This window comes from Pseudochaenichthys georgianus, unplaced genomic scaffold (assembly GCF_902827115.2).
Source record: "Pseudochaenichthys georgianus unplaced genomic scaffold, fPseGeo1.2 scaffold_1123_arrow_ctg1, whole genome shotgun sequence".
Taxonomy (NCBI): Eukaryota; Metazoa; Chordata; class Actinopteri; order Perciformes; family Channichthyidae; genus Pseudochaenichthys; species Pseudochaenichthys georgianus.
In genome coordinates, this window is record NW_027262074.1 from 19,151 (window position 1) to 45,722 (window position 26,572).

Consider the following 26,572-nt stretch of genomic DNA (forward strand, 5'->3'; position numbering starts at 1 on the left):
ATAAAAAAAATTAAATTCCCGATCCCCGATTTTTTTCTCTCGATTCCGATCTTTTGAAAATCACGTGATCGGCTCCGATCCCCGATGACGTGATCGGATCGGGACATCTCTAATAACGTCCCTACTTCTCACTTGATGTATTACCTTCGCTAACATGTTCATGGTGAGTTTATAATCTCAATGGCTGGTTTCAAGTCTTCTTCATCACATGTTTGTTGTTATGTTGGCAGTTTTGGTCCCAAGGTGAGTAAAATAGGGCTACCTTGTGATTGACAACCTGTACTCCATCACCGTGTGTTGGCAGTTCATTGTAGATATTTTAGTTGTATTACAATTCTTTTTAAGCTCTTGGTTGCACTTACGGAGCGTCCACACTACAGCTTAAAAAAAAGCTTGGAGCTGGGCGTGTCTGGAGCTTGGGGATTTTATTCAAGCAACACGACCAACAACCAATCACATGAATCTCCCGCCCCCGACATACAAAGCAAAAACCCCGGGGATTTTATGCGAGCAATATATATATATATATAAACTCCCCAAACAGGCGAAACCCTACCAGTTCCCCCCACTGTCTCTGCCACCTCCCTCCATGCCTGGTTCCTCCGGTTTGTATCCCGGTAGGTGAAGAGGGTCTGGTCATACAAAACCGGGTGATTGCTACGGCGATAGTTAGTTTCTCCTCCGACTTTTTTTGAAATATAGAAATGAACGACGGGATATCTCTCCCAGTTTAGACGCGGTTTGATTGGCTACGGCTTGAGCTGTCAGGTTTTCCGAAACGGGATTTGATTGGCTGGCGCTGGCTACTCCGGCGTCTCCGGCGTCAGAAGTTGAGACGGCGGAGACGGACCGCTCTGCTACCCACAATTCAGTTCGGCGAAAAAGCGAGGCAACGTGACGTCACCCCATTGAAAGTGAATGGGCAGATTGGAGTTGTCGACGCTGTAGTGTGGACGGGCCGTTAGCGACACCTTTTTGACATATCTTATGTCGTAGTACAACATTTCTTCAGCTTGTGTTAACCACAGACCTTATTTCAGTATCTAACCAAAAACACATTCAGAAAACCATTGACTTGGAGACGAGTGAACCTAGACGTGGTGACATGCTGACTCAATCCTGGTTTTAGGACCCATTCCTGCACCTCTCTGTCGTGATGAGCTGCAAGGTGAAGCAGCAACCAAGTGGCTTTTGTGTACCTTTCTTTTTTGGATATGGTGTGTGTGTGTGTGTGCACAGGGTCAGTGTGTGTTCTGCTCTCGTCCTCAGAGAACCGGTGACTCAGAGTTGGAGTGTGTGTTTTGATAAATGGCGTTCTTTGAGCTGCTCTCCCTCGACACACTCCTTCTGCTCCGCACTGGCAAGCTGCTCCTGACCTGATAAAAATCCTGAAATCACCTCCTGAGCGCCGTCGTTTTATTATTTTTATTTATTCAATAGGTGAAACTGCTGGAGCATGTCGTCCTGTGGCTCCTGGAGGTTTTGTGTTGCAGAGAGTAAACCTCCGACACCGACTCGCTGTGTCGGAGTTCACCTCAGTCCATAATTAATGAGAGCACTCAGGAAATTGTTAAACGGCAATTAAATATGCGAGTTTAGTTTGTCTTGCCGATAATGGGAGAGTCATTTAAAGTCCACTGTTTGTTTTGTAACAGGAAATGATCCTCTGTTATAAAGATAATTAAATAAAGCCACTTTAAGTCTCGGGTCTTCTCTGGGAATGGATGTTGTTCTCCTTTGTTTATCATGAATACATACTGTCAACAAAAAACAACGTTTGGCTGTAGTAACTTAAAATCAGAGGTGGATGAAGTATTGGGATCCTTTATTTACGCAAAGAACAATCCCACACTGTTATAGGGCTGCTCGATTACGGCAACAATCATAATCTCGATTATTTGGGTCAATCATTTATATCACGATTATTAGGGATGTCCTGATCACCTTTTTTTGCTTCCGATCATTTGATTTTGACAATCTGCCGATACCGATTTTTTCCGATCTTTATGCAATGCATTAAGAGAGAAAAAGGTAACCGATAACGGTCATCCAACGCGATGAATTCAGCTATCTTGGCTGTTATTGTGTTGGCCTTTTCTCTGTTCTGGGGCCGTTTCTCTTTCCTTTTGAAAGTCTCTGAAAGTGTCGGTTGTTTCAATTCCGTTACCCGAGTGGCCGCTGTGTACTCGCCGTGTTGTTGTTGGTGTTTGTTTCTCAGGTGGCGTGTTAGATTGGTCGTGTTGAACGTAGCTCTGTTCTTTCCACCACGCGGAACCTCCGCCTTGCAAACATTGCATCTGGCTGTTACACTGCCTTCGCTTTAAATTTTATAATACTTCCAAACTCCTGACATTTTCTCTGTCCCGACTCCCGAGTCACCAGCTGAACGTAGCCTCTCGTTAGCTTGCTGCTGCTATTAGACACTGCGCCCACTCTGTTGCCAGCTTTCAGAGAAATAAGCAACCAGGTCTGAAAACAAGCCCAAAGGAAGCAACACATACATGATGTTGTGTAATTTTAAACCAAAACTAAGTCCTCAGGATGACTTTAAGACGTGGACATGGTCATTTTTGTAAAAAAAAAAAATCCTGATCCCCGATCTTTTTCTCCCGATTCAGATCTTTTGAAAATCACGTGATCGGATCGGGACATCTCTAACGATAATTAAAAACGATTATTCATTTACTTTGAAAACATCAATGTATTGAAATATAAAAACTGAACAGTATGTCTTTAACAGTTGATTACCCTGAACTTTAAGTATAACTCAACTGCAAAACCAATTATGTTGTTTTCATAATCGTTGCAAGCCAAAATCGTAATTGCGATTAAAGACGTTTAATTGAGCAGCCCTACACTGTTGCAAGCAAAAGTATAATAATTCAAATTATGAAAAGTCCCCAAAATGGCCCAAAATAACTCCAATATTCAAATAAAATTACAATTTACTTTAAAAATTTGAATATGCGGCTTGATTAATTGAGGTAGCTGTTCTTGTATGAACTGTTGGCACACAATATAATATTTCCTGAATTATTGTGCTTTTTTTATTAATGCATTAAATGAATCCTATTTAGAACAGTAATTAAAGCTGTTACATAAATCTAGTGGAATAAAACGGACAGTATGTTCCTGTTACTCAAGTAAAGCTCTGATTTGAAGTGCAATACTAAACGTACATTCAACCACTGCTTTATAAAACCAACACTACAGTAGTAGCTAATTATATATTTAATTATTGTGGTTTTTCCTTTGTTTATCAGCAGTTGGGTACGCGGCCAAAGTGGCTGCAGCGAAATGAAAAGCGAAATGTTTTTATTCATATTTGTGGATGTATGTTGAGTTGCTGCTCTGCTGTTGTTGCTGTTGTTGTTTATGGCGCTCGTACACAGATCAACAATGGGCATGCATACTCTTATGTGGGGACTTTGTTGTTAACAAAATGCTTGACTTTAAGCTTTGCATTTTGGTGAGAGTCCAAAATGTAGAGGAAAATATTAGTTTTCAAATATATCTGTACCCGTCGTCATGGCCTAAGACAGGGTGTCAAACTCAATTTCATTGCGAGCCACATCCGCATTATGGTTGCACTCAAAGGGCCGGTTGTAACTTTGAGACTTTATAAAAAATACATATATAAAAATTTAATATATATAAAATGATGTATTATATTACATTATTGGCTCTGTTGGATTATTATCGGATAGGCTAATACCTTCATAATTAACTACGTCTGAAAGCAGAAGTCTAGGGCAAATAATTGCAAGTCTCTTCAGTGAGAATGTCAAATTTGAGATGCATTGTGGGACATGTAGTTTATGGGCAACGTGCCTCTGTAAAGTAGCATGTAACCGTATAATAAAATCATATTTTTTTCAAGCTCTTGTGGGGCCACATAAAATGAAGTCGCGGGCCAGATTTGGCCCCCGGGCCTTGAGTTTGACACCCCTGGCCTAAGATAACCAGCTCTGATGCCAACACATCTAAAATGCCCACTTGCATGTTCCAAGTCGTGTTTCCTAGCAAGGCTGCATCATTTCTTCTTAGTTTGAGACCTCAGTTACTAAACACGGCTGCCCAATGCCTCACTGAGCTGCTATAGACTCTGCTCAGTGTCACGTCTGTCTGGAGCAGATCTGTAATGTTTCAGTCTGTGACCATCAGGCCTCCCAGCAGTCATATCTCTGCCTCTCAGCCTCCGCCTAATGTCATTGGGCTGAACTTGAGTCACCCTCAGAGTTAATGAGGGTCCCAGAGCAGCTGAGCGTTGGGTTTCGGCGACGCCCAGAGGAGCAGGAAGTCTCCGTCTGCTCGGTGTGGCCTGGCCCACATTTGGCAGGGATCAGCTGCGTTCCCACCGTGGGGGAAACAGGCGAATGTTTACGGCCGGGTGGTGGTCTGCGATGTGTTGCTCAGACTGAACCGCTCATTCGCTGAGGCTGGCACACGGGGGGAGATATTGCAGGGCAGGGTGTCAGGATTTATCACAGGTGGGTTTGATCCATGTGTCGGACGAGCGGCTGGCTGTTTTTAATCCCTGAACATACGTTGAAAGATCTCTTTGGATGATACCCTCAATGTTAACTTGCACGGATATACTTCAGGTGTATGTTGCAGTGTGCCGTCTGGTAAGTGTTCATGATACCTTCTCTGAGAGCCATCTTTTGTGTTGATAGCTATGTGATTAACATGATGACTCAGCCTCGATGGAGAGAGACATCAAGCATGCTCATTTCTGATGTGGAGCTGATCTGAAGTAAACATTGAATACTGCTTTCTGTTCCTCCATCTTGTGACTGTGTGACTCCTCTCTTGATATCAGCATGTGAAGGACACTGCTCAGGAACTAGCTGATGCTCTGTATGTGATGACTGCTTCTAGAATATTGAGAAAAAGTTAGATTTTTTTGTAAAAGTAAAAAAGAAATTGTAAAAGTCAGGAATTTTGAGATTTTGAGAAAAAGTCAGGATTTTTGAGAAAAAGGTCAGAATTTTATTTTTTTATTTTGAGAAAGTCAGAATTTTGGGATTTCAGAAAAAAGCCAACATGTTGAGAACAAACATTATTTGGTAGCCTACATGACAGGATGCATGATTCCCTATAAGAACCGGTATTCCTCCATCTTGTGACTGTGTGACTCCCTCTCTTGGATATCGGCATGTGAAGGACACAGCTCAGGAACTACTTGATGCTCTGATGACTACTTCCATTCTGGAGAGTATCATAGATACATGGATCCTGAGGTTGAAGCTCAAGCCGGGGACCAGGGATTATTAACATTCTTGAGATTTTGAGAAAAAAAAGTCAGGATTTTGAAAAAAGTCAGAATTTTCGGATTTTTGAGAAAAAAAAGTCAACATTTTTAGAAAAAGTCAGAATTTTCGAAAAAAGTCAGATTTTTTCCGATTTAGAAAAAAAACTCAGTATTTTGTAGATGACAACAGGATGTATGATTTCCTACAGAACTGGTATTCCTCCATCTTGTGACTGTGTAACTCCCTCTCTTGGATAGGGAGAGGATCACAAATACTAATCAGGGTTTCCCACACATAGACTTTACTTGGGCCGCCCTGGTATATTAACGTCCGCCAAAGTATATTTCGCGACCCATTTATGTTTAATTTTGTTTATTCGTCCGCGAGCACGACACCATCTGCGATCGATTAACTAGTGAACAATGATCCCTCGCTCTACCCCTCCTGTACCGGTTTGCTCTGCTATCGCGTGAAGGGTCTGCTTTATGCGCTCCGGCGAACAGTTCATGAGCGTGCTCCACTAGCACCCCCCATCATTTTTGTATATTTGATTGTTTAATTTGATGGAAGAAGTAAATAAATCAGCGCCTACAGAGTTTTATTTAACGTGCGAGTCAAGAAGCGGCGCCCTTAATGTGGCCGTTTTAAATATCCTACAAGAAGGAGCCTTGACGCCCTCAATGTTAACGTACACAGATATACTTCAGGTTCAGGTTACAGTGTCTCGTTGTGTTCTGATGGCTGGTTCCCCTTTGGCATAACACCTGTTTCCCTAGACTCTGAGGTTAATGGATCTCTCATTGAATCCCTGGCAGAAGATGATATCAGATGCAACTCTCTGATGTTAGTTCATAAGGGCGAAATGAAACCTGTAAGCCCCTCATATCATCCCTGTGAGGTTCTTTATGTATTCAGGGTGAATGGCAGCTGTAATAAGGCGTCATGAGATATCAAAGAAGAGGGAACACAGGGGATGTTAGCCTTTGCAGAAAACCCTATATATAAACACTACAGGAAAGGGAAACCCCCAAAACACATAATAGGGTCTCTTTAACGGTACGTCCACACAGCAGCTTCAGAAGAATCTTCCACCGCTTCCAACGCTTCTCTGCCCGTTGACTTTGAATGGGGATGACGTCACTTTGCCTCGCTTTTCGCCGAACTGCATTGTGGGGGAGCGAAGCGAAGATTTCCAGGATGTCCAGGATCTCCAGGATTCAAAAGTTGAGCAATGTTCAACTTTTGAAGCTGAGCTGGAAGCGTCAGCCAATCAAATCACTTTATGTAAATCTGACAGTAGAAGCGCTAGCCAATCAAACCGCGTGTAAACTGGGAGAACCAGACCGCAGTTCATTTCCTCATATTCCAAACGAGAAGTTACGGTAGCAAATCACCCGGTTCTTTACGACCAGAACTATTACCGGGATACAAACCGGAGGAACCAGGCATGGAGGAGGTGGCAGAGACAGTGGGGGAAACTGGTAGGGTTTCGCCTGTTTGGGGAGTTTATTTATATATATTGCTCGCATAAAATCCCCGGGGTTTTTTGCTTTGTATGTCGGGGGCGGGAGATTCATGTGATTGGTTGTTGCTCGCAAAAAATCCCCAAGCTGTCAGACACGCCCAGCTCCAGGATTTTCAAGATTTTTGAAAAGCTGCTGTGCGGACGTACCGTAATACATGTGGCCTACACTGATGAAATGTACCTCGAAGTTGACTTTTCTCAGACTGACTATTGGACTTTTTTTGGATGAACAACTCAGCAATTTAATGTAGAAGTAAAATGGAAATGCATAAATAAACGCAGTATGGTTGAGGAGAAAATTAAGGTTTCTGGAATAAAAGAAAACTAGTCATGCAGTGTTTCCTTATAGATACTGTCTTTTTACGTTAGTAAGCCGGATCATTTGGCTCGGCTCTCTTAAAGCGCCGGCTGTTTCGGCTCCCAAGCGGCTCTTCACCACAGTTCACCACGGAGCCTCAGTTTCGCCGCTGCGAGACTCTGGCGCTCGCAGCTCACGCGCGTGCTTCACTAGCACCGCTCATCGCATCCGAATCGCGCACGTTCCGTGTTGTCCTGAAGCAGGCACCGCCGATATCGGGGAAACGATCTTCAGTACTCCGAAGAGAATCCCACCAGACTCCTTTGCCCCTCCTTTTAGTTATTAATTCAAGCGATAGAAATCTCTCTCTCGAATTATTAATATTTTTGGACGCCCTCGGCTCGCGTTCAGGGCGTCCCGAGCTGAATAAGGGCGTCAAATGAAATGACGGCAAGACGCCCCACCCGGACGGGTATCATCTTCCTGATCGGCTAAATGTGAATGTGGTGCTTGACGGGTCTATTGTTATGACATCATAAGACCAATTACAGATCCTATGACTTTCTGAGCAACTTATCAACCATGGCTTCCTAAATCTTTGTTCGGGCATGAAAACTTTGAGAACCTCTCGTGTAAATTGACAAAGAATCTGACACGTTCACTACTTCAGATTTTATTACAAGTCCTGTGTGCACCGACTAAAAAAGACTATATTTTTGTTTACGCTGTTGAAAGGAAAGTCGACGGGGGGGCTAGTGGAGTACTTCGTGACCACAGAGTGTGAACGTTGTGATCAGCTGTTTCAGCGCAGTTCTCCAGTGACGGGGGGAGTCTCCCTCCGCAGCCGGTTGGCGTAGTTTTGGCACAGTTCCGTTGTACAGACCGACGTTAACAGCAGCCCTGTCTGTGCACACGGAGACCGACTCTGTCGTCCGGTGATCGAACCGCCTTCTGGAAAAGCGTCACAAGTACGTCGGTACGCAAATGCGCTTTGTGACACAAGTGACGGTACGCATTTCAGATTACGCACCTAACCTGCGTACCAGTTATGTGCACCCCTGTACTACAGCAACAGTATTCTCCGTCGGGACTTCCTGCAACAACACCACGCCGTTATCAAAGATGTTCTATTGAGAAGACGATCACTACGTGACAAAAGTTTTCAAAACCGTGGCTACTGAAATCAATCTGACTAACTGCTGTCTGTGCAATTTACTCCGCGAGTTGGCAGACTTTAGTTTGCTTACTTTAACATCATGTCTCATGGTGGGGCTAAGTTTTGGAATGGTGTAGCCTACCCCAGCCATACCCTGGCGCTGCCACTGGTGGCACGTATGGGGCGGGCCATTCTGCACATGCGTTAAATGCGTTAAATATTTAACGCAATTAATTAAAAAAATTAATTACCGCCGTTAACGCGATAATTTTGACAGCCCTAATTAAAACATACAAAAAATTTGCTTTGGCTTAAATGGTGCGTACAAAGACGAAAACATTTTTATTTTATAAAAGCAATTTTAAAGACTATTTTAGCTAATTAAAAATAAAGACAATATTTACAAAAAATGTATGTGAGAAACGGAGTATTGTATATTTACTTCATTGATCCCAAATTGGGAAATGTTTCCGTTACAGCAGCATGTTAAAACAAAGGCATTGCATATTATTTGAGTAGAACATAAACAAACTAAAAATAGAAACATCTCAAAATAGAAAATAAAGAGCTAAATAGTCAAATACAAGACTGTCTGACAAATAAACAAATTACAGCTATTTAAACGTAGGCTATTATTAGCATTAAGTGTGCAAGGAATGGCATTTACATTAAATATGTGTGTGCAGAAAATAAAAGACAACAAATATATGTGCAGCAGAGGTTTGAATATGTTGAGGCCCAGACTGAGAGACAGACAGACCTCCAGGACCTCCAGGACTGCTCTGAACACTGAACCCCTCATCGTGCAGTAATGCCGGCCCTCTGGTCTGAATCAGGTAGCTCGGTTTGATTTCCTTTTTTTATCCTGGCTGTGTTTTCCGCCTGGCTGAGCAGCGAGCGTACGGACGAGTGAACATCTCTCCGTCCCTCGCAGGCTGTTCCCGCTCCGCCGTCCTCCTTCAACGTCATACCACCGAGGGACTCGCCGGTCAAATCTGCCGCGCATCAAACTAACGAGCTCTGACAGGAAGCAACGTGCTACCTGCTGGGAACACGGCCAACACTTTTCTGGGTTCCTCTCTGAAAGCGCCTCGCAGACTTTAACCCGCGCTGTCGACATGGATCTGGTGCTTCCTGTCAGATGCTTCTTTATCCTGGTAATGAGTAGGGTTGCCAGAAACTGACCATGATCAAAATCGATTATTCGGCAGCCCTGGCGAATAATAATCGATTATTCGACCCCCCCCGCGGGAGAGGCAAAAACAGTAAAACAAACTGGTGGTGTGACCAATGATCATTTACAATTATTAATACTATTACTATTATTAGCATATATATATTTATATATATTTTGGTTGAAACTAAGCCAGAAAAAAAAAAAAACATAAATAATAAAAAAAAATATATAAATAAAATCGATTTTTAAAAATAATATTCGATTATGGAGACTGTAGCGAATATTCGAATAATCGAATAATCGCTGGCATCCCTAGTAATGAGTCGTCATGGTGGTGGAGGACATCACTCTGCTGGACCTCAAACTGAAGACCTTTTAATAAAAAAAGCAGGAGTTCCAGATCGGATCAGAGTCTGTCAGAAGACGAGACGACAGATTGAAGCCTTCACTTCTGTTCAAACCAGACGAACTGAACATCGGATGATTCATGGAGACGTCATTCTTCACAAACCTGGAATAAACCAGACGCTGAACTCTGAGTCTTGGACATATTGTCTAATCTTGTTAAATGTCTGTTTCCAGGTACCTGATAAGATAATATAAGATATACTTTAAGATATACTTTAACTTACGGTTACAGGTTATCTGAATAATTGTCCCTCGTTGATGTTATCCCCGTAGTAATCACTGTCAGACGCCTCTTTATCCTGGTAATGAGTCGTCGGTGGTGGAGGAGGACGGTCACTCTGCTGGACCTCAAACTGAAGACCTTTTTTATAAAAAAAAACCAGGAGTAACTAGGGTTGCCAGAAACTGACCATGATCAAAATCGATTATTCGGCAGCCCTGGCGAATAATAATCGATTATTCGACCGACCCATAAATAATAATAAAAAGAATATATAAATAAAATCGATTTTTAAAAATAATATTCGATTATGGAGACTGTAACGAATATTCGAATAATCGAATAATCGCTGGCATCCCCAGGAGTAACGTGTCGGATCAGAGTCTGTCAGAAGACGAGACGACAGATTGAAGCCTTCACTTCTGTTCAAACCAGTTCTTTAGAGTCTTGAACATATCGTCATATCTTGTTAAATGTCGGTTTCCAGGCATCTGATAAGATAAGATACACTTTACTATAACTTACGGTTACGAGTTATCTTAACAGTGTAAGAAAAACGTTTTTAGAGAGTACTTGTCCATGAATTAGGTATTGTAGGGAAGTCCTGGCCGACAACCAGACAATTCTAACTAATGTGAATAATTCCCTCTGATACCACGGATCATATCTCAGTTGTAATATCGGTCAACTTTAACCAGTTTGTTGGTACAGTATATAATGTGTGATGTGTCCTTCAGGTCACCTTGATGTCATGCCTGTCCATGTGCTCTCCGAGGGGGCGGGGCCAGGCGCCCAGGTACCGAAAACATGAGCTGTGTTTCCATCGCGCTCGTCAGCACCAGAACCAACTGCTCTGACAAAACTGTCAAGGTACTTTTATTTTAACAAAATTACAAGACTGATATTTTTCTCCTTGTTTGTTGTTATAGATAGAACAAATGTAAGAGTCCCTACTATGTTTTTTTCTTCCCTGTAGCATATTATATATTTTTCAGTGCATGTAAATGGTCTGCAAAGGCTAAAATCCCTGTGTTCCCTCCATGGCGAGTTCCTCTCCCACACACCGAACCTGGCTTTATCGAATGTTTACATTTCTGAAACGCCTCCTTTGGACTCCTTTATGTACTTCCTGAACATAGTGATATCTCTACGTAACACTCACTTCTATTGGCTAGCGCTCCAACACATTGTACGTGATAGGCTAAGGGGCGGGACAAGCGGTTGACCAATCACAACAGAGCCAGCCAACCAACCAATCAGAGCAGACTGGGCTCTGGTTTCAGACAGAGGGTGAAAAGAGGTGCTGCAGCACAGACAGTATGAGAAAAATAAAGAGTTTTTTGAACATTAAAGCATGGAGACATGTAGAGACACTACATATGATATACACCTGAACATCAGCAGGAGAGGACTCTTTAAAGTAGAGACACTACATACTATAACACCTGAACATCAGCAGGAGAGGACTCTTTAAAGTAGAGACACTACATACTGATATACACCTGAACATCAGCAGGAGAGGACTCTTTAAAGTAGAGACACTACATACTGATATACACCTGAACATCAGCAGGAGAGGACTCTTTAAAGTAGAGACACTACATACTGATATACACCTGAACATCAGCAGGAGAGGACTCTTTAAAGTAGAGCACTACATACTATATACACCTGAACATCAGCAGGAGAGGACTCTTTAAAGTAGAGACACTACATACTGATATACACCTGAACATCAGCAGGAGAGGACTCTTTAAAGTAGAGACACCATACTGATATACACCTGAACATCAGCAGGAGAGGACTCTTTAAAGTAGAGACACTACATACTGATATACACCTGAACATCAGCAGGAGAGGACTCTTTAAAGTAGAGACACTACATACTGATATACACCTGACATCAGCAGGAGAGGACTCTTTAAAGTAGAGACACTACATACTGATATACACCTGAACATCAGCAGGAGAGGACTCTTTAAAGTAGAGACACTACATACTGATATACACCTGACATCAGCAGGAGAGGACTCTTTAAAGTAGAGACACTACATACTGATATACACCTGAACATCAGCAGGAGAGGACTCTTTAAAGTAGAGACACTACATACTGATATACACCTGAACATCAGCAGGAGAGGACTCTTTAAAGTAGAGACACTCCATACTGATATACACCTGAACATCAGCAGGAGAGGACTCTTTAAAGTAGAGACACTACATACTGATATACACCTGAACATCAGCAGGAGAGGACTCTTTAAAGTAGAGACACTACATACTGATATACACCTGAACATCAGCAGGAGAGGACTCTTTAAAGTAGAGACACTAACTACGGATATGAACCTCATATATCCTCTTTAACTAAAGTATCTTCTGTAGAGCCTTCAAAGGTTCAGCGTCCTGTGGAGTCAAGTGTTCTCCTGCTCTGTTTATTCATCCCCTTCCACTTATCCGTCACCTGTCACCACCTGTTCTCTCCTTTCAGTCTTTATTAACACGAGGCTGTTTTTCTTTGATTAGTGCGCCGCTCGAATATATTTGTGAAAACCAAAGCGGCAGAATAATCCGGCGCCTGTCTCGCAGCTCATCATCGCTTCTCACTCGTCTGAGGTGGCTTTGATCAGCTGACGGGCGCTATTGTTTTTCAGTTGTATAAATTAAGTGTTTTTATTTTGTCCTCCAGGGAAAAGTGTTGCGGAAATGCCCGTTGGTGTCGTCAGCATCTGGAGACTTTATTTTAAAGATTATCGTCCAAGGTAAATTCATTTGTCTCTGTGTTCATCAGCTGTTTGTTTATTCTTGAATTACTTTTCAAAATATGGTCGTCTTTGAGTTCATGAAAAGCACTATATAAATATAATTTGTTATTATTATTATTATTATTATGATATCATATATACTATATTTATTCAATAGTATCTCTACAAAAATGAAAAATAATGATATATTCACTCGTAAATACGTTGAAAATACAGACCAATGGACAGGGTATTGCTATTTAAAAGCTAAGTGCGTTTAAGTTTAAAAAAATGCCCCTCTTTATTTCTTGGTAGGAATGTTTGGGATCCTAAATCATAGAGCTGTTATTCTGCCGCGTGGATGGTGTGTGTAGCGCTTCACTATGTGTGTGTGTGTGTGTGTGTGTTAAGCCGTTTATCTGGTGTGTGTAGTAGAAGCAGACTGACGCCATTGTTGTCTTGTCTCCGGCCTCTTTTATCTCTGAGCAGCCACAGAGAGCTGAGACTCTTATTGTGGCGGGGGACGTCCTTCCTTTTATCCATATAGCTACCCCCCCCCCCCCCCCCCCGTGTCTCTCACCTCTCCTGTATTGTTGTTTTATAGACAATTTGTCAGTTTTGCTACAGTATTTGACCAGCTGCTGGTGCATTGTGGGATTTTGTGTTTGATCAGTTGCAGACTCACTAATGTTTCGGCTGCTTCTGTTTTTATTTTGTTCTTGTGCCCTTAGAGGCATTCGTAAAACCCACTGTCATTCTGATGGGTCGTTGTCCACGAGTAAACTCTTTATTTATTAACATACATCCTGTGCTTAACACAAAAGCATGACAACAGAAGTACTGAGAATAATTCATGTTGACAATCATACCGGGTCACAATTCATCCATTTGAATTTTTTTAGAACAAACCATCACCATCCCCCACCCCGCCTTGAACAGTTTAATAAAAAAATAAAACATATTTATTCCACATTCGGATACAAAAAAGAAAAACACAGTGACGACAAATGATATTTATAACAATAATTAATACAATGGCAGGTAAAAACGGAAGTCCCGTTCTGCGACAGAGCTAACTGAGATGTATAACGCCACCTGTTAGGGAAATAATTATCCTAGACTCCTAGATGTGTGACATACAGGACCAACCTTGACGTCTGTTTATCTCCTTTAAGGACACGGGCTGCTTCAGCCAATAATGTTATTGTTCCCATTCTGTGACCGGTCAATACTAGGTCACAGATGGTCTTTGTTGTGGGTGCACTGGGACACTTCCTTTTTTATTGTTTGAGGACTCCAGGGTATGACATATCCAAGGCCATAAGTGGCGGAAGCATGTAACTTGGTGTGCCCAAACTGTCTAAAGCTATCTTATCAAAATATGTTGATTACTCTCTGTGAAACCAGTTAAATGGGCTAACGGGAGAGAGGTTCTCGCAATCCACCCGTGCAGTCAGACCGTGACTGCTGTGACTTGTGATGTGAATTCTCCGGCCGTAACTCCAAATAAACCTCCAGTGTTTGACATCGAAGCTCTACCCTGTTGTCTCCTTCCTGAGTCGGTGACTCCCACTGCATTGCTACACAGAAGTTTCCCTTACAACCACCACATCACCCCCATCATGTTCATGTTCTGCGTTTGTTTCATAGAAGAAGTTTCCCCGCCGGACGCCTCCCCTCAGAACCCGTCCATCAACGTCATTCTGTTCGGAGCGATCGCCAAGGACTTCGATGGAGCTGTCAATCAAGGGTACGTTCACTCTGCCGTCAAACACAATGATGTTAACACTTTCTGACAGAAACATGTGTGACGGAACAACAACTGCCATGCTTTCCTGCTTTCCTGAAGCCGCTCATTTATTATTGCCATGGCTTCCAGTGGTTCCCAACCTGGGGGGAGCGCCACCCTTGGGGGGTGCCAAATATCGCAGGGGGGGTGCCAGGCCTCAGATGATTTGAGGCCAAATATGATATTTAGATATATTTTTTTGTTTACATGTAATTGTAACGCAATACATCATTGTCACTAAAAGCCTTGTCTCTACATTAAAATAAAAAATAAATAAAATTGATTAATTAATTTAAATACAAATTCAAGTTAGTAGCTAATGTCTTTAATATAAATGTTTCTTCTGCCCGTAAAGTGTCCAAACCAGGCTTTTCTGGATAAGCGCATTTTTAAAACAGAGTCATTGTCCGTGCCGGTTTTCAGTTGGATTAACCGTACTTTTCGGACTATAAGCCGCGACTTTTTCCCCCATTGTTCTGTACAGCTAACGGCCACTAGGGAACCTCCTAAATCTATGGATTGTACAGGTAAAATTAACCACCTTTAACACTATGGGCTCTAGGACCGGTCCGCGCCCGCCACCTTTAAGCGGCGGGGCTCCAGCAGGAAAAGCTGGAGGCCGGAAAAGAGTGAGACAGGTAGCGCGCCAAAGTAAAAGTGGAACCGAGAGCAGAACGAGAGCAAGACAAGACGGACAATGTAGCTGCTCTGCGGCTCATATGCAGGTGCGCTGTATGAGTCCCCGACAAGTAACGGTATTTGTCACAGTTTGCTTCCGATCAGATCGGTCCTCCTCCATTTTGTAGATTATTTACGGACTTTTGAATCCACATAAACACATCGGCAAAATCCGGCTTACTGTGAGCACGTGTTTTAATAAACAGTTTAAATCCCCTTTGGCGAATTGGTTTCCACTTCCGCCGTCCTTTAATAATTTCTTCATACAGCGGGAATCCAAATGAATTAATCCTGAGTCCATAAACCATCAAAGTCACTCCAATAGTGCTCCTTAATTACGCTTTCATCCTCCTTTAATACACATACACATCCATCCAGTTTGTGACAGGTAGCTGTAGCATTTTGGAGACTTTAAACTTTAATTACCGCTGTTGCCCTCCCCCCCCCTAGTGTGGTGTGTGTGTGTGTTGTGTGTGTGGTGTGTGTGGTGTGTGTGTGTGTGTGTGTGTGTGTGTGTGTGTGTGTGTGTGTGTTGTGTGTGTGTGTGTGTGTGTGTGTGTGTGTTGTGTGTTGTGTGTGTGTGTTTGTGTGTGTGTGTGTGTGTGTGTGGTGTGTGTGTGTGTGTGTGGTGTGTGTGTGTGTTGGTGTGGTGTGGTGTGTGGTGTGTGTGTGGTGTGTGTGTGTGGGGCAGTGTTGGGCAAGTTCTTTCCAAAATGTAATATATTACATATTACTCTCTGTTGAAAGTAATAAGTTACATTACAAAATTACTGTCTCTGAAATGTAATGAGTTACACTACTTTAGTTACTTTTCTAGTTACTTTCAATCACCAAAATAACCGCAAAAGAATGGCTAGGTATTTTAAATGCTAAAATGTAGTTTAGTGCAGCTCATTATACACATCCAATGAAGGCTAATGTGGGTATAGCATAACAGCTGTGTAGGCCCTTAAGGCGACTAACAACTTGTATTACAATAACACGGCTTAGTTGAATACTCGATTCTGATTGTAAATTCTTAACATGTGACACTTTGTTAATACAGCAGTAACAGACCGCTGTCAAGGACTATAATGAAGGTTGCTAAGGAGGATCAAGAAAGAGAAAGGAAAGAGGTTAAAAGACGGAGCGCTGGCAGTGTGAGAAAAAGTTTTTAGAGAGTACTTGTCCATGGACAATTGAGTTTGGCAATTTACTTCGAATGTCCGAATACATTTTCACTTGTCCAGAATGGACAAAAATTGGGGCCACTGGAATCTTCTTCTTCGCCATCGTATTTTACATTTTCCCACGGTTTTAGGACACCGCTAACGTAAGTGAGCGGTGAGCTTTTAACTGCATCACACATAGGGTTGGGTATCGTTTGGATTTGAACGATTCCGGTTATTTTCGGTTCTCGGTTCCAGTTCTTTGAGAGGGTAAAAAATAAGTCCCATGACAAACTGGGAAAAAATATATTTATGAAAACATTAAGTCAAATCTGTATTCCTATTTACAAATCACTTCATACTGTTTAATTTCTTACGGTTATTGAATACAATTATATAAAAATAATCTCTGCATTGTTTAGTTAGTTCCAAGTGGTGCAGTTTGAGAATGTACAATTGGCCCAGTCTCCTCTGATGTTAAAACTGCAACCTGCCTGTGAGACAGAGTCCAACCACACATGTCCAACACATAGGACATAACCTAATAATAATAATAATACATTAGATGTATAGCCTATAGGCCGAGCGCTTTTCTACACTCAAGACGCTTGCACGCTTACACATGTTCTGCAATACACATGCTGGCAGCTGCTCACTGTTTGTAAAAGTAAATAAATAGTATTTTCATTTCAATAATGTACTACTTTCTATACCCTGCTTCATAAACAATACTGACATCCCTGTGCTCCTCCGAGTCTGGGGGTCCGGGATGTGAGGACAGCGCGAGGACACAGACAGGGAGGCTGCTTCACTTCATAAAGGAAATGGTGGTCAATATTAACAACACAGGAGCTAAAACGCTTAATAACCTTCATTACGTGTTAGAGAGAAATAAGAAAGTTTGACAAAGATGAGGCTGTTAAACGGGCAGCGGATCGCTGTGTGTGAAAGAGAGAGAGAGAGAGAGAGAGAGAGGAGAGAGAGAGAGGAGAGAGAAGAAGAGAGAGAGAGAGAGAGAGAGAGAGACAGAGAGGAGAGAGAGAGGAGAGAGAGGAGGATAGAGAGAGAGAGAACATAGACGCTGAGCTCACACGATCAGCTGATACGAGCATAAGAGAGAGCTGCAGTCCCGGGGCTCGGCCTCGCCTCCTGTCCTCACAACTCTTATTAATCCCGGTACCGGACAATTGTTATTTGTTTCTACTCGGAACCGGATTTTGCTTCCCAACCCGGCCACTGTGCTACACTTCCCGCCCCTTTCCGCCCCGCCCCCGTCTAACTGTACAGAAATCGGCGAGATAACATTTACTTATGAATCTACAAGCAGAACCGAAAACTACACTTCTAAACGAACAATGGCGGACACGGACAATTTGCGAAGGAGTTCTGCATTTTGGAAACTGAATTTATCAATCATTTGTCAATAAATCGGGGCGAAACACGTCACTTGTCCGCCGGACAAGTCAATTGAAAGATCTACTTGTCCGATATTGTAAATAACACGTCCCGGACGGTGGGACGTGTACTTTTTCGCACACTGGGCTGGACGTCAGATAAATCACCAGAAGAAGGCAGACAGGAAGTGAACACTAACAGGACACGGAATGGGCTCTGTAGTGTGTTTAGCATGTGGCGCGTGTGCAGGCCCGGTTCCAGAACAAAATGACTCAGGGTGAATCTGAGGTTACAGGGGGCGCACCGGTAGCAGGTTTACATGAGCAATAGTGGCCGGCAACAGCAATGAGAAATAGCATTGATGGTCCCCAATGAACAGATTATGGCATTTGTTTGTTGTTATGTTTTGAAACCAAGTGAGAACATTTCAAGTGAGTTCAAAGTGCAATCCTGAAATATCTCATATAGTCCAAAGTGGACTGTGGCAAAGAAAAGCACCAACGCTTCAAAAACTGTGCTGATAAAACAAATGAGAACATTTGTAAATCAAGGCAAATATTATTTGAACCAGCTCATGGTTTGAAATGGCAAACATTGAAAAGCAAAAGTATTATTAAAACCATGTAGCCTACTAAACATCACCTTGGTCCCATCATACTCTGGGAAGAGAATGTTTACTGTCCTTGAAAACTGGATCACATCATCAGGTTGGACTTTGTGACCTGGAGATCATTTCAGCTGCAACATCAGCTCGTTGATAAGCTTGGGATATGAGATATTTTTGTAGCCATTCGTGGTGAAGGCATCTGTGCTATTGTATGCATTATCTTTGACCCAACATTTCTACAGGCAATGGGCAGAATATGGCACTATTTTCACATATTGTCCTATTTGTATACCACGAGCTGCAAAATGACCCGCCTAACACCCCACTGTACAGGCGGGTTACTTGTTAGATATACCTGGGCAGGCTCTGTTTTGCCGTGGTGTCCTGCTGGCACTTGCGGGCCGCAGAGAGGCGGCGTAGTTTCGGGCAACAAAGAGTGCTGCTCCGGGGGCGAGTCAGGCGGGAGTAAGCTCTTGTCCACACGGAGGGTAACGTGATGTCCCCATCTGACCCGTTGCTACAGTCTGCAGTAGAATGCAGTGTTGCTGGCGTTTAGTGAGGTTGATTTAACCATTTTCGTATAAATGATTATCCACAGATGTGTGTCACTGCTGTGGAAGCACTTTGGAAATGATGCACGCGCAGCGAGCAGGTCACGCGCACCTGACACAATTGTTGTTAGTATTTTTCGCTCCGTTCTCTTCTTTGACTAGAGAGTGCATAACATTCAACTGCCCGAAGATCCCGGCGCGAAGCCTGAAGAGTAAACAACCAGGTTTACTAATCTCCCCGCACAATGTGTCTGGTGTCAGAATGTCTCGCTATGTTAGTACAATTGTTAAAAAACAAAACACCATTTAATTTCGGGTTAAAATGTGTTGTAACTGCGTTACTGAGCATTGTGGGTAATATATTACCCACATTTCATTAGTAATGCGTTACATTACTTCGTTACAGCAAAAAGTAATATATTACTGTAACTACGTTACTTTTGTAACGCGTTACACCCAACACTGGTGTGGGGTAGTGTTGTCACGATACCAACATTTTGGTTTCGATACCGATACCAAGTCAAGAATTGCCATTCCGATTTATTTTTCGATACTTTTCTTAAAAAAAGGGAAACACGGAATATCGGCTTTAAAATTAGGAATAACAGATGATTTTAGCAGTCAGAACAACTAAAGCAGCAGGTACTAATAACAGAAACGCCAAAGAGTCACATCTAATATAAATATATATAAAAGCATTTATTTTGATTGTGTAGCAGTGAGTTTAACATTTTGGCAGCACTGTTGAGCATTTTGAAAATTATTTCATGCCTCTGTGCAAGGCTTAGTCTTTCTATCTGTATAGCCACTGGTGTAAAGTAACTAAGTTCATAAACTCAAGTACTACTTGGGTACAATTTTGAGATACTTGTACTTTATTTAAGTATTTCAATGTTTCTTTTGCTACTTTGTACTTCTAATCCACTACAGTTCAGAGGTACATGGTGTACTTTTACTCCACTACATGTATTAATCCCTTTAGTTACTTCACAGATGTGGAGGAATGATGTGAAATATAATCAAGTGTTAAATCAGACATTTTAATTGCAGGATTGTTCCTACATTTTGGTACTTCTACTTTAACTCAAGTACAAGACCTGGGTACTTCTACTTTTACTCAAGTACAAGATATATACTTATACCACCTCCGTTTATAGCCTATGAAAAAAACTAATAGAAAACGAAGGCTAAAGCTAACGTTAGCAGATAGTGATGCTAGTTTGCTAGTTAAGTTTGCTCAACGATAATATTGCGACAGAAACACTTTTCAGTGCACATCACGCTCTGCGCTCCGACAGGGAGCTCTGCTCTGAACACCTGAACGGCCCGTTCACAGACTTCTGGCGTTTTGTGTCAACAAGCCGAGGCGCAGCGGCAGTTGCACTCCCACTTGCAGCCATGCTTCTCGTTTTCTCACATGCTCTGGCAGCTAGCGCGTGGCCGCGTGCACGAGAGAGGGAGGGACTTAGAGCGTGCTTGAGAGGCGGGACTGCAGGCACGGCTGCAGTGCAGGGAGTGGAAGCAGAGCGCTGAACACACACGGCTCTTATTAAAACGGCGCTTTTTCACGGGAGTACTTTTCCCCGTCATTCTTAAAGTACCGATACTAATGAAACGGAGGAATCGTACCGTTTTTAACGAAAGGGTATCGCGGTACCTTTCAAGTATCGGTACACCGTGCAACACTAGTGTGGGGGGGGGGGGCACAACTTCCAACAGGAGTCATTTGGGGGGGCTCTTGGGAAAAAAGTTGGGAACCCCTGGCTTAGACGAATACTCGATTCTGATTGGTCAAATTTGGCATTCCAGAGGTTGTTAATTCTCGCTAACAGACCGTTGCTAAGGAGAATAGACCGTTGTTAGGTTTGCTAAAGGGACTTTGTGCAGTCCTATCAATCCGCAGAAAGAAGTCCGGTAAATGTAATGTCGAGTGTTAACAACAAAACAGGAGATAAGCTTAATAGAACATTTAAATAATAATAAATAAAACAATACAATAGCACATATTTTCTCTCGAAATATTCCTACACGTCTCATAACTCTTTAAAATAAGATAATAGTTCTAAATTAAACTAGACTGCATTTGCTATTTATATCAAGGTCCATAAAAGGGAAGCAACTTGGCAGACTTAGATTTGCGCAATGAAAACCTATTTTTAGTTTAAAGTGAGATATGAATTACGTGGATGTATGTGTGAAGACGCCCTGCTGTGATACCGTGTGGAGGAAGATGGGGATGACGACGCCTGGCTGCTAAATCTAATTTACAGTTTGAGTTATTTTCTGTGTCCTTCTCTCTCCTCTGTTGACGGAGTGTTAACACGTCTTGGTTGTAATTAAAGTGTGTGAGAGAGAGAGACCTACATCTTTATTTGGAACAGGCGTATGGTGGAAAAATACTTTTTGACGTCATTTTGAGTAAGTATATATAAGTATTTTTGTTCATAATTTAGTAGGAGATCTTTAAAAGCAAAAAGTATGTATTTTCTAATGTAGCTTTTATGATGCATTCACTGTTTCCTGCTATTTAAAGACAGATGGTTGTTTTAGGAAAAGCTGCTAAAAGAAAATAATGCCAAATATTTATCTGGAAAGGAAGAGAACAATTTGGAGATTTAGTTTTTTCTGTTGCTCTAATCATCTTTATTTTTTATTGAGTCTTCATATTCATTTAAACAAATGAAATAATTTTTTTTAAACCATATTGAATTTTAATAATAATTTAGCTGAGATGGGAAAACATGGCCTTGTGTTATAGCTTTTTGCTTCCTTACACTACCTGTGTCTTTATAATTAGTTTAAAGATCATTGATTTCTTACAAAGCCCCGAGAGGTCCTACACTGAGCTAAAATCAAACGAGTAAAGAATAACTTAATTATTATTATTCTCATCCCCGAGAGAAATTAGATTCGATTTGCCCCGTTTTAGAATAAGAAGATAATATAATTTTTTATATAGGGACAATACTTTAAAGTTAAAAAGGTTTCATAATAAGAAAAGATAAAATACAATCAATATTTAAAGAAAATATAAGAAGTTTAGGTAAAAAAAAGTGTTAAGAAAGGAAATAAAATATTTATACTTTAATATAATTCTACAAAATTACAATTACTGCAATTATTCGTGTGAATCTGCTCAAGCGTGTTGCACCTCTGAACAGTTTCCACTGAAGCTCCCAAACAATTCCTTATTATACAATTTCTATATTTTCTATTTCTAGCTGTTTTGTTTTATGTTCAATATTTTTTTATATTTCTCAACAGTCGTAAGATGATACAAAAGAAAGACCTACACATAAGAGAGAAAAAACAGAAAACCAGAGAAAATATTAGACACTGACTAAGATCAATAAACAAATAGATATAAATGTATGCGAGTACATAAAGACCGGGACACGATGAGCGTCCTGTCGCCCTACTCAGATTGGTGTGTCCCGCGCCGTCAGGTCTTTTCGGCCGCGCCGACACCTCCGCTCCCGATTGAACATGTTGAGGCTGTCGGCAAAAGAAATCACTCTGATTGGCTGTTCAGCTTAGCGAATCAGTGCATGAGAAGGGAAATGGAAGTGAGGTACGCAAACAAACGATAATGTCATTTATTTTTTCTTTGATGTTATTTCTTTATTAAACTGCATGTTGTATTGTTGCTGTTCAGCGTATTCAGTTGATTCCCCTTCCACCCGTCACCCTACTTTAAATGAGGAATTACTATTATATTAAACCGATTCATGTCAGTTTGTCGGAGCTACTCCATTGAAGCTCCCTCCGTTTAAAGAATGTGAGGGTTAAAAAGATGATATAAATATTGATGTGAAGCTGATGATGAGATTGTAATATGTTATTTTCATTAAAGAACGAGGCTCTTTGAGAGGTGTGGCGGAGGAAATTGTATTTCTCTGCATCACAAAGGCTCTGATTTGAATAAAGTAATGAGTAAGACATTATTCTGTAGGATGAGATGAATCATTTACATGTGGTATGTTTAGGAGAAGTGTGTGTAACTGACTCTCCCGTGCTTAAATTATACTTGTAATGGTTTTTAAGTGAGTATTTTCATCGATATGCTACTTTATATTTCCCCTCCGATACATTCAGAGGGAATTGTTGTACTTTTTACTTTTATTTGACACATTAGTTAATTATATCTTGTATATCAGCTCTGCGACCTTCAGCACTCACTGGATCGGTTCGCAACCGGCTGGGATGAGGATCAGCACCTCCACATCTGAGGCCATGGTTCTCAGCAGGAAACCGATGGACTGTCCACTCCAAGTAGGGAATGAGTCCTTACCCCAAGTGAAGGAGTTCAAGTATCTCGGAGTCTTGTTCTCGAGTGAGGGAACAATGGAGCGTGAGATGGGCCGGAGAGTCGGAGCAGCGGGAGCGGTACTGCAGTCGCTTTACCGCACCGTGGTGACGAAAAGGGAGCTGAGCCAGAAGGCAAAGCTCTCTGTCTACCGGGCCATTTTCTTCCTACCCTCACCTTCGGTCATGAAGGATGGGTCATGACCGAAAGAACGAGATCGCGGATACAAGCGGCCGAGATGGGTTTCCTCCGCAGGGTGTCTGGCGTCTCCCTTAGAGATAAGGTGAGGAGTTCGGTCATCAGGGAGGGACTCGGAGTTGAGCCGCTCCTCCTTCGCGTCGAAAGGAGCCAGTTGAGGTGGTTCGGGCACCTGGTTAGGATGCCACCTGGGCGCCTCCCTAGGGAGGAGTTCCAGGCACGTCCAGCTGGGAGGAGACCGAGGGGTAGACCTAGGACCAGGTGGAGGGATTATATCTCTTCTCTGGCCTGGGAGCGCCTTGGGATCCCCCAGTCAGAGCTGGTTGATGGGGAAAGGGACGTTTGGGGCTCTCTGCTGGAACTGCTACCCCGAGACCCGACCACGGATAAGCGGAGAAGATGGACGGACGGACATCAACTAATAAATCATGATTTCTCGCAAGATAAAAATCTAGTGGCTTCCTGTCCATTTTAAGATGTTATTGTTTGTTTTTAAATCTCTCAATGGGCTGGCCCCAGAGTACATCTCCGACCTCCTAAAGGTGTACCCCCTCAAGGGCGTTGAGGTCGGCTGATCAGCTGCTGCTTGCGTTCTCATCGGTAGCCCCCAGGCTCTGGAACGACCTGCCCCCCCCTCATGTACAATTGTCGCCCACTCTTGAAGCTTTTAAGTCCCGCCTAAAGTCCCACTCTTTTCCCTCGCGTACCAGTCAGTCTGAGCTGTGTCATACCTGTTTGTATGCTTTTACTGTCTGCCCATAGCCTTTATGTGCCTTGTATTTATTCTTATGTGTGCTTTTCTATCTTTTCTTATGTGTGCCTTTTATCTATTCGTGTAATATTATATTTTATTATAATGTTATGTTCATTGTGAAGCACTTTGGCAAACCCTCTGTTTTTACACTGTGCTATAAATAAAGTGGATTGGATTGGATAGTGATCTCAGGGGAACATTCACAAGCTTCCCTCCAGATTAAGTCTGTGAAGTAATTTACTTTACATTAGCCTGTTTCATATCATGTGTTATTTATTTTAATTGCGTGTTAGCATGTTTTCACACCATGTTTCACAGCATGCTTCCCAATGTCTCCATGATGTTCTATATCATTGACTCTTCTCTTCTAAACCAATGAAGCTGTCATATGTGTTTTGAAGCATTGCTGCCTCCATCGTTCCGTGACCTGAAGTATTAAACTGCACTTGCCGTTACTTATGTCGCCTGTCTCAAAGAAAGTCACGTCCTTTATTCATCCTGCCTCGGGGGTGACAGCTCCTTGAACTTTACAAACAAAGTGACTCAGGGTTTTTACTTTGCGTCTCCTCCGATAGCGTTGTTTACCGAGCGCCGCGTCTGCTTTTAACCCGGACGGGGACATTGAACGCATCAGGGATAATCCTCCCGTCAGCTCGCGCTTCACTTCTCCCCACAGCGGCGTCTTGCTGGAGCCGAGCTCACCGTAAAGCGTGTTGAAGGCAGGACGTGTTGTTGCCGCTTGTCTCTGTAACGTGATTATTCAGACTATCTGCCGTCCCTTTGTCAGCCCTCGGCTTTAACACCGACACCCGTGACAAAAGACAATCTCCACTTTTCACAGCCGCTTATCTTCGCGTGGCGCCACGTGTGCGAGGAGGCGACATCTGCCGCTTCAATCTGTCCTCCCTCTGGGAAGGAGGATGCTCTCAGTGTCTAATCCCTGCCTCTCCGCTTGTTGTCTCCTGCAGGATGTGGTGGCGGCGGCCGGCTTCACCGTGGGGAAGTCTCCCACGGTGCAGAAGGACAAACTGCACCCCTTCAACCTGCTGCTGAGGGGGACGGCGCCTGCATTTATGTGAGGATGGTTGTTAAAGTTTGTGTGCATAACATTTCATTAGGTAGCGCGATTATTACAAGAAGATACAAAGTCCGAACAGCAAGAAACACGCGGGAACATTCGCTTTCAATTACCCAGATAAGTGGTTGTACGTTAGTTAGTGTATTGAGCTGAATCTTTTAATGTTCTGTGTGTTAGGTGTAATGGACATGTTTGTATTCCAACAACAGTATTTTATAATAGTATATTGTAGTGCCGAGAGATGGGGAGTCAGAGGCGGTGCAATGAAGGTGCAAACGGGAACTTTATTAGGAAGCAGAACAAGACATGACAACAGGACAAGAAGAGAGGAGGGCACACAATATATAGTTCCATGTGTAAATTCGGAACCCCAGTGTGTTAACGAGTGGTCTCTACACAAGCTGCCTTAAGTTATGAAACGTTAACGGGGGGGAAGGTAATTCACTTCAGATGCACTTGTTATATTCCATGGAATGCTCTGAACGTCCCCATGGCAATGAACACATGAAGTGCTTTGACAACAAATCAAAAATAATGTCACGCGCACCTGACATAATAACGTTACTTACCGTTAAAATGGACCAAATAAATGCAGCAGACAATGCTATTCAACCACAATTACAATTTATGTTATTTCAACGATATTCTTCTTCTTATTATTAAAACAATTTGTTTTCACTTTTCATTTTTCAAACGAGGGTGCATAACGACTCAACTGAGGGTGCAATGCACCCTTATGCACCCCGTAGGACCGGGCCGCATGCTTGATACTTATATACTTTTTTTAAATACATCACTCTAATGTCTCCTCTCTCACTTTCCCTCCAGGTGTCTCCTCCTCTTCTCATCCTCCTCTTCCTCCTCCTGTCTCAAGATCCTCTCCGGCAGCCAAGAGGAGCTCCTCGCTCTCCGCTGAGGTCAGAGCCTGGTCAACTGCAGTGTGTGTTCGAGTGTGTGTGTGTGTGTGTGTGTGTTAGAGAGTGTGTGGTAGAGTGTGTGTGTTAGAGTGTGTGTGGGAGAGAGTGTGTGTTAGAGTGTGTGGTGTGTGTGTGTGTGTGTGTGTGGGTGTGTGTGTGTGTGTGTTAGAGAGTGTGTGGTAGAGTGTGTGTGTTAGAGTGTGTGTTGTGTAGGTCTTGTTTCTGTCAGGATGCTTCATGTCAGCTCCCAGCTGCTTGAGAGCCACTCTCCACAGATCTCACGTTCTCTCGAGGACATGGAGACGAGGACTGTCCCTGTTTTTAGAACTCACACCTTGTAAACGGGGACCGTATATTCTTCACACT

At 42.6% G+C, this 26,572-nt stretch overlaps 1 protein-coding gene across 1 annotated transcript in view; it reads left to right on the top strand.

Annotated features, from left to right (window-relative positions):
- Nucleotides 1-26,310, top strand: part of LOC139433176 (protection of telomeres protein 1-like) — a 41,911-nt gene extending 15,601 nt beyond the window's left edge. Inside the window, exons 2-6 of the mRNA XM_071202077.1 lie at nt 10,777-10,909; nt 12,731-12,803; nt 14,436-14,535; nt 25,179-25,286; nt 26,118-26,310. Coding sequence (XP_071058178.1) covers nt 10,847-10,909; nt 12,731-12,803; nt 14,436-14,535; nt 25,179-25,286; nt 26,118-26,205 — 432 coding nt within the window. The 5' untranslated portion in view covers nt 10,777-10,846 and the 3' untranslated portion in view covers nt 26,206-26,310. The remainder of the gene's footprint in view (nt 1-10,776; nt 10,910-12,730; nt 12,804-14,435; nt 14,536-25,178; nt 25,287-26,117) is intronic.
- The last annotated feature ends 262 nt before the right edge of the window (nt 26,311-26,572 follow it).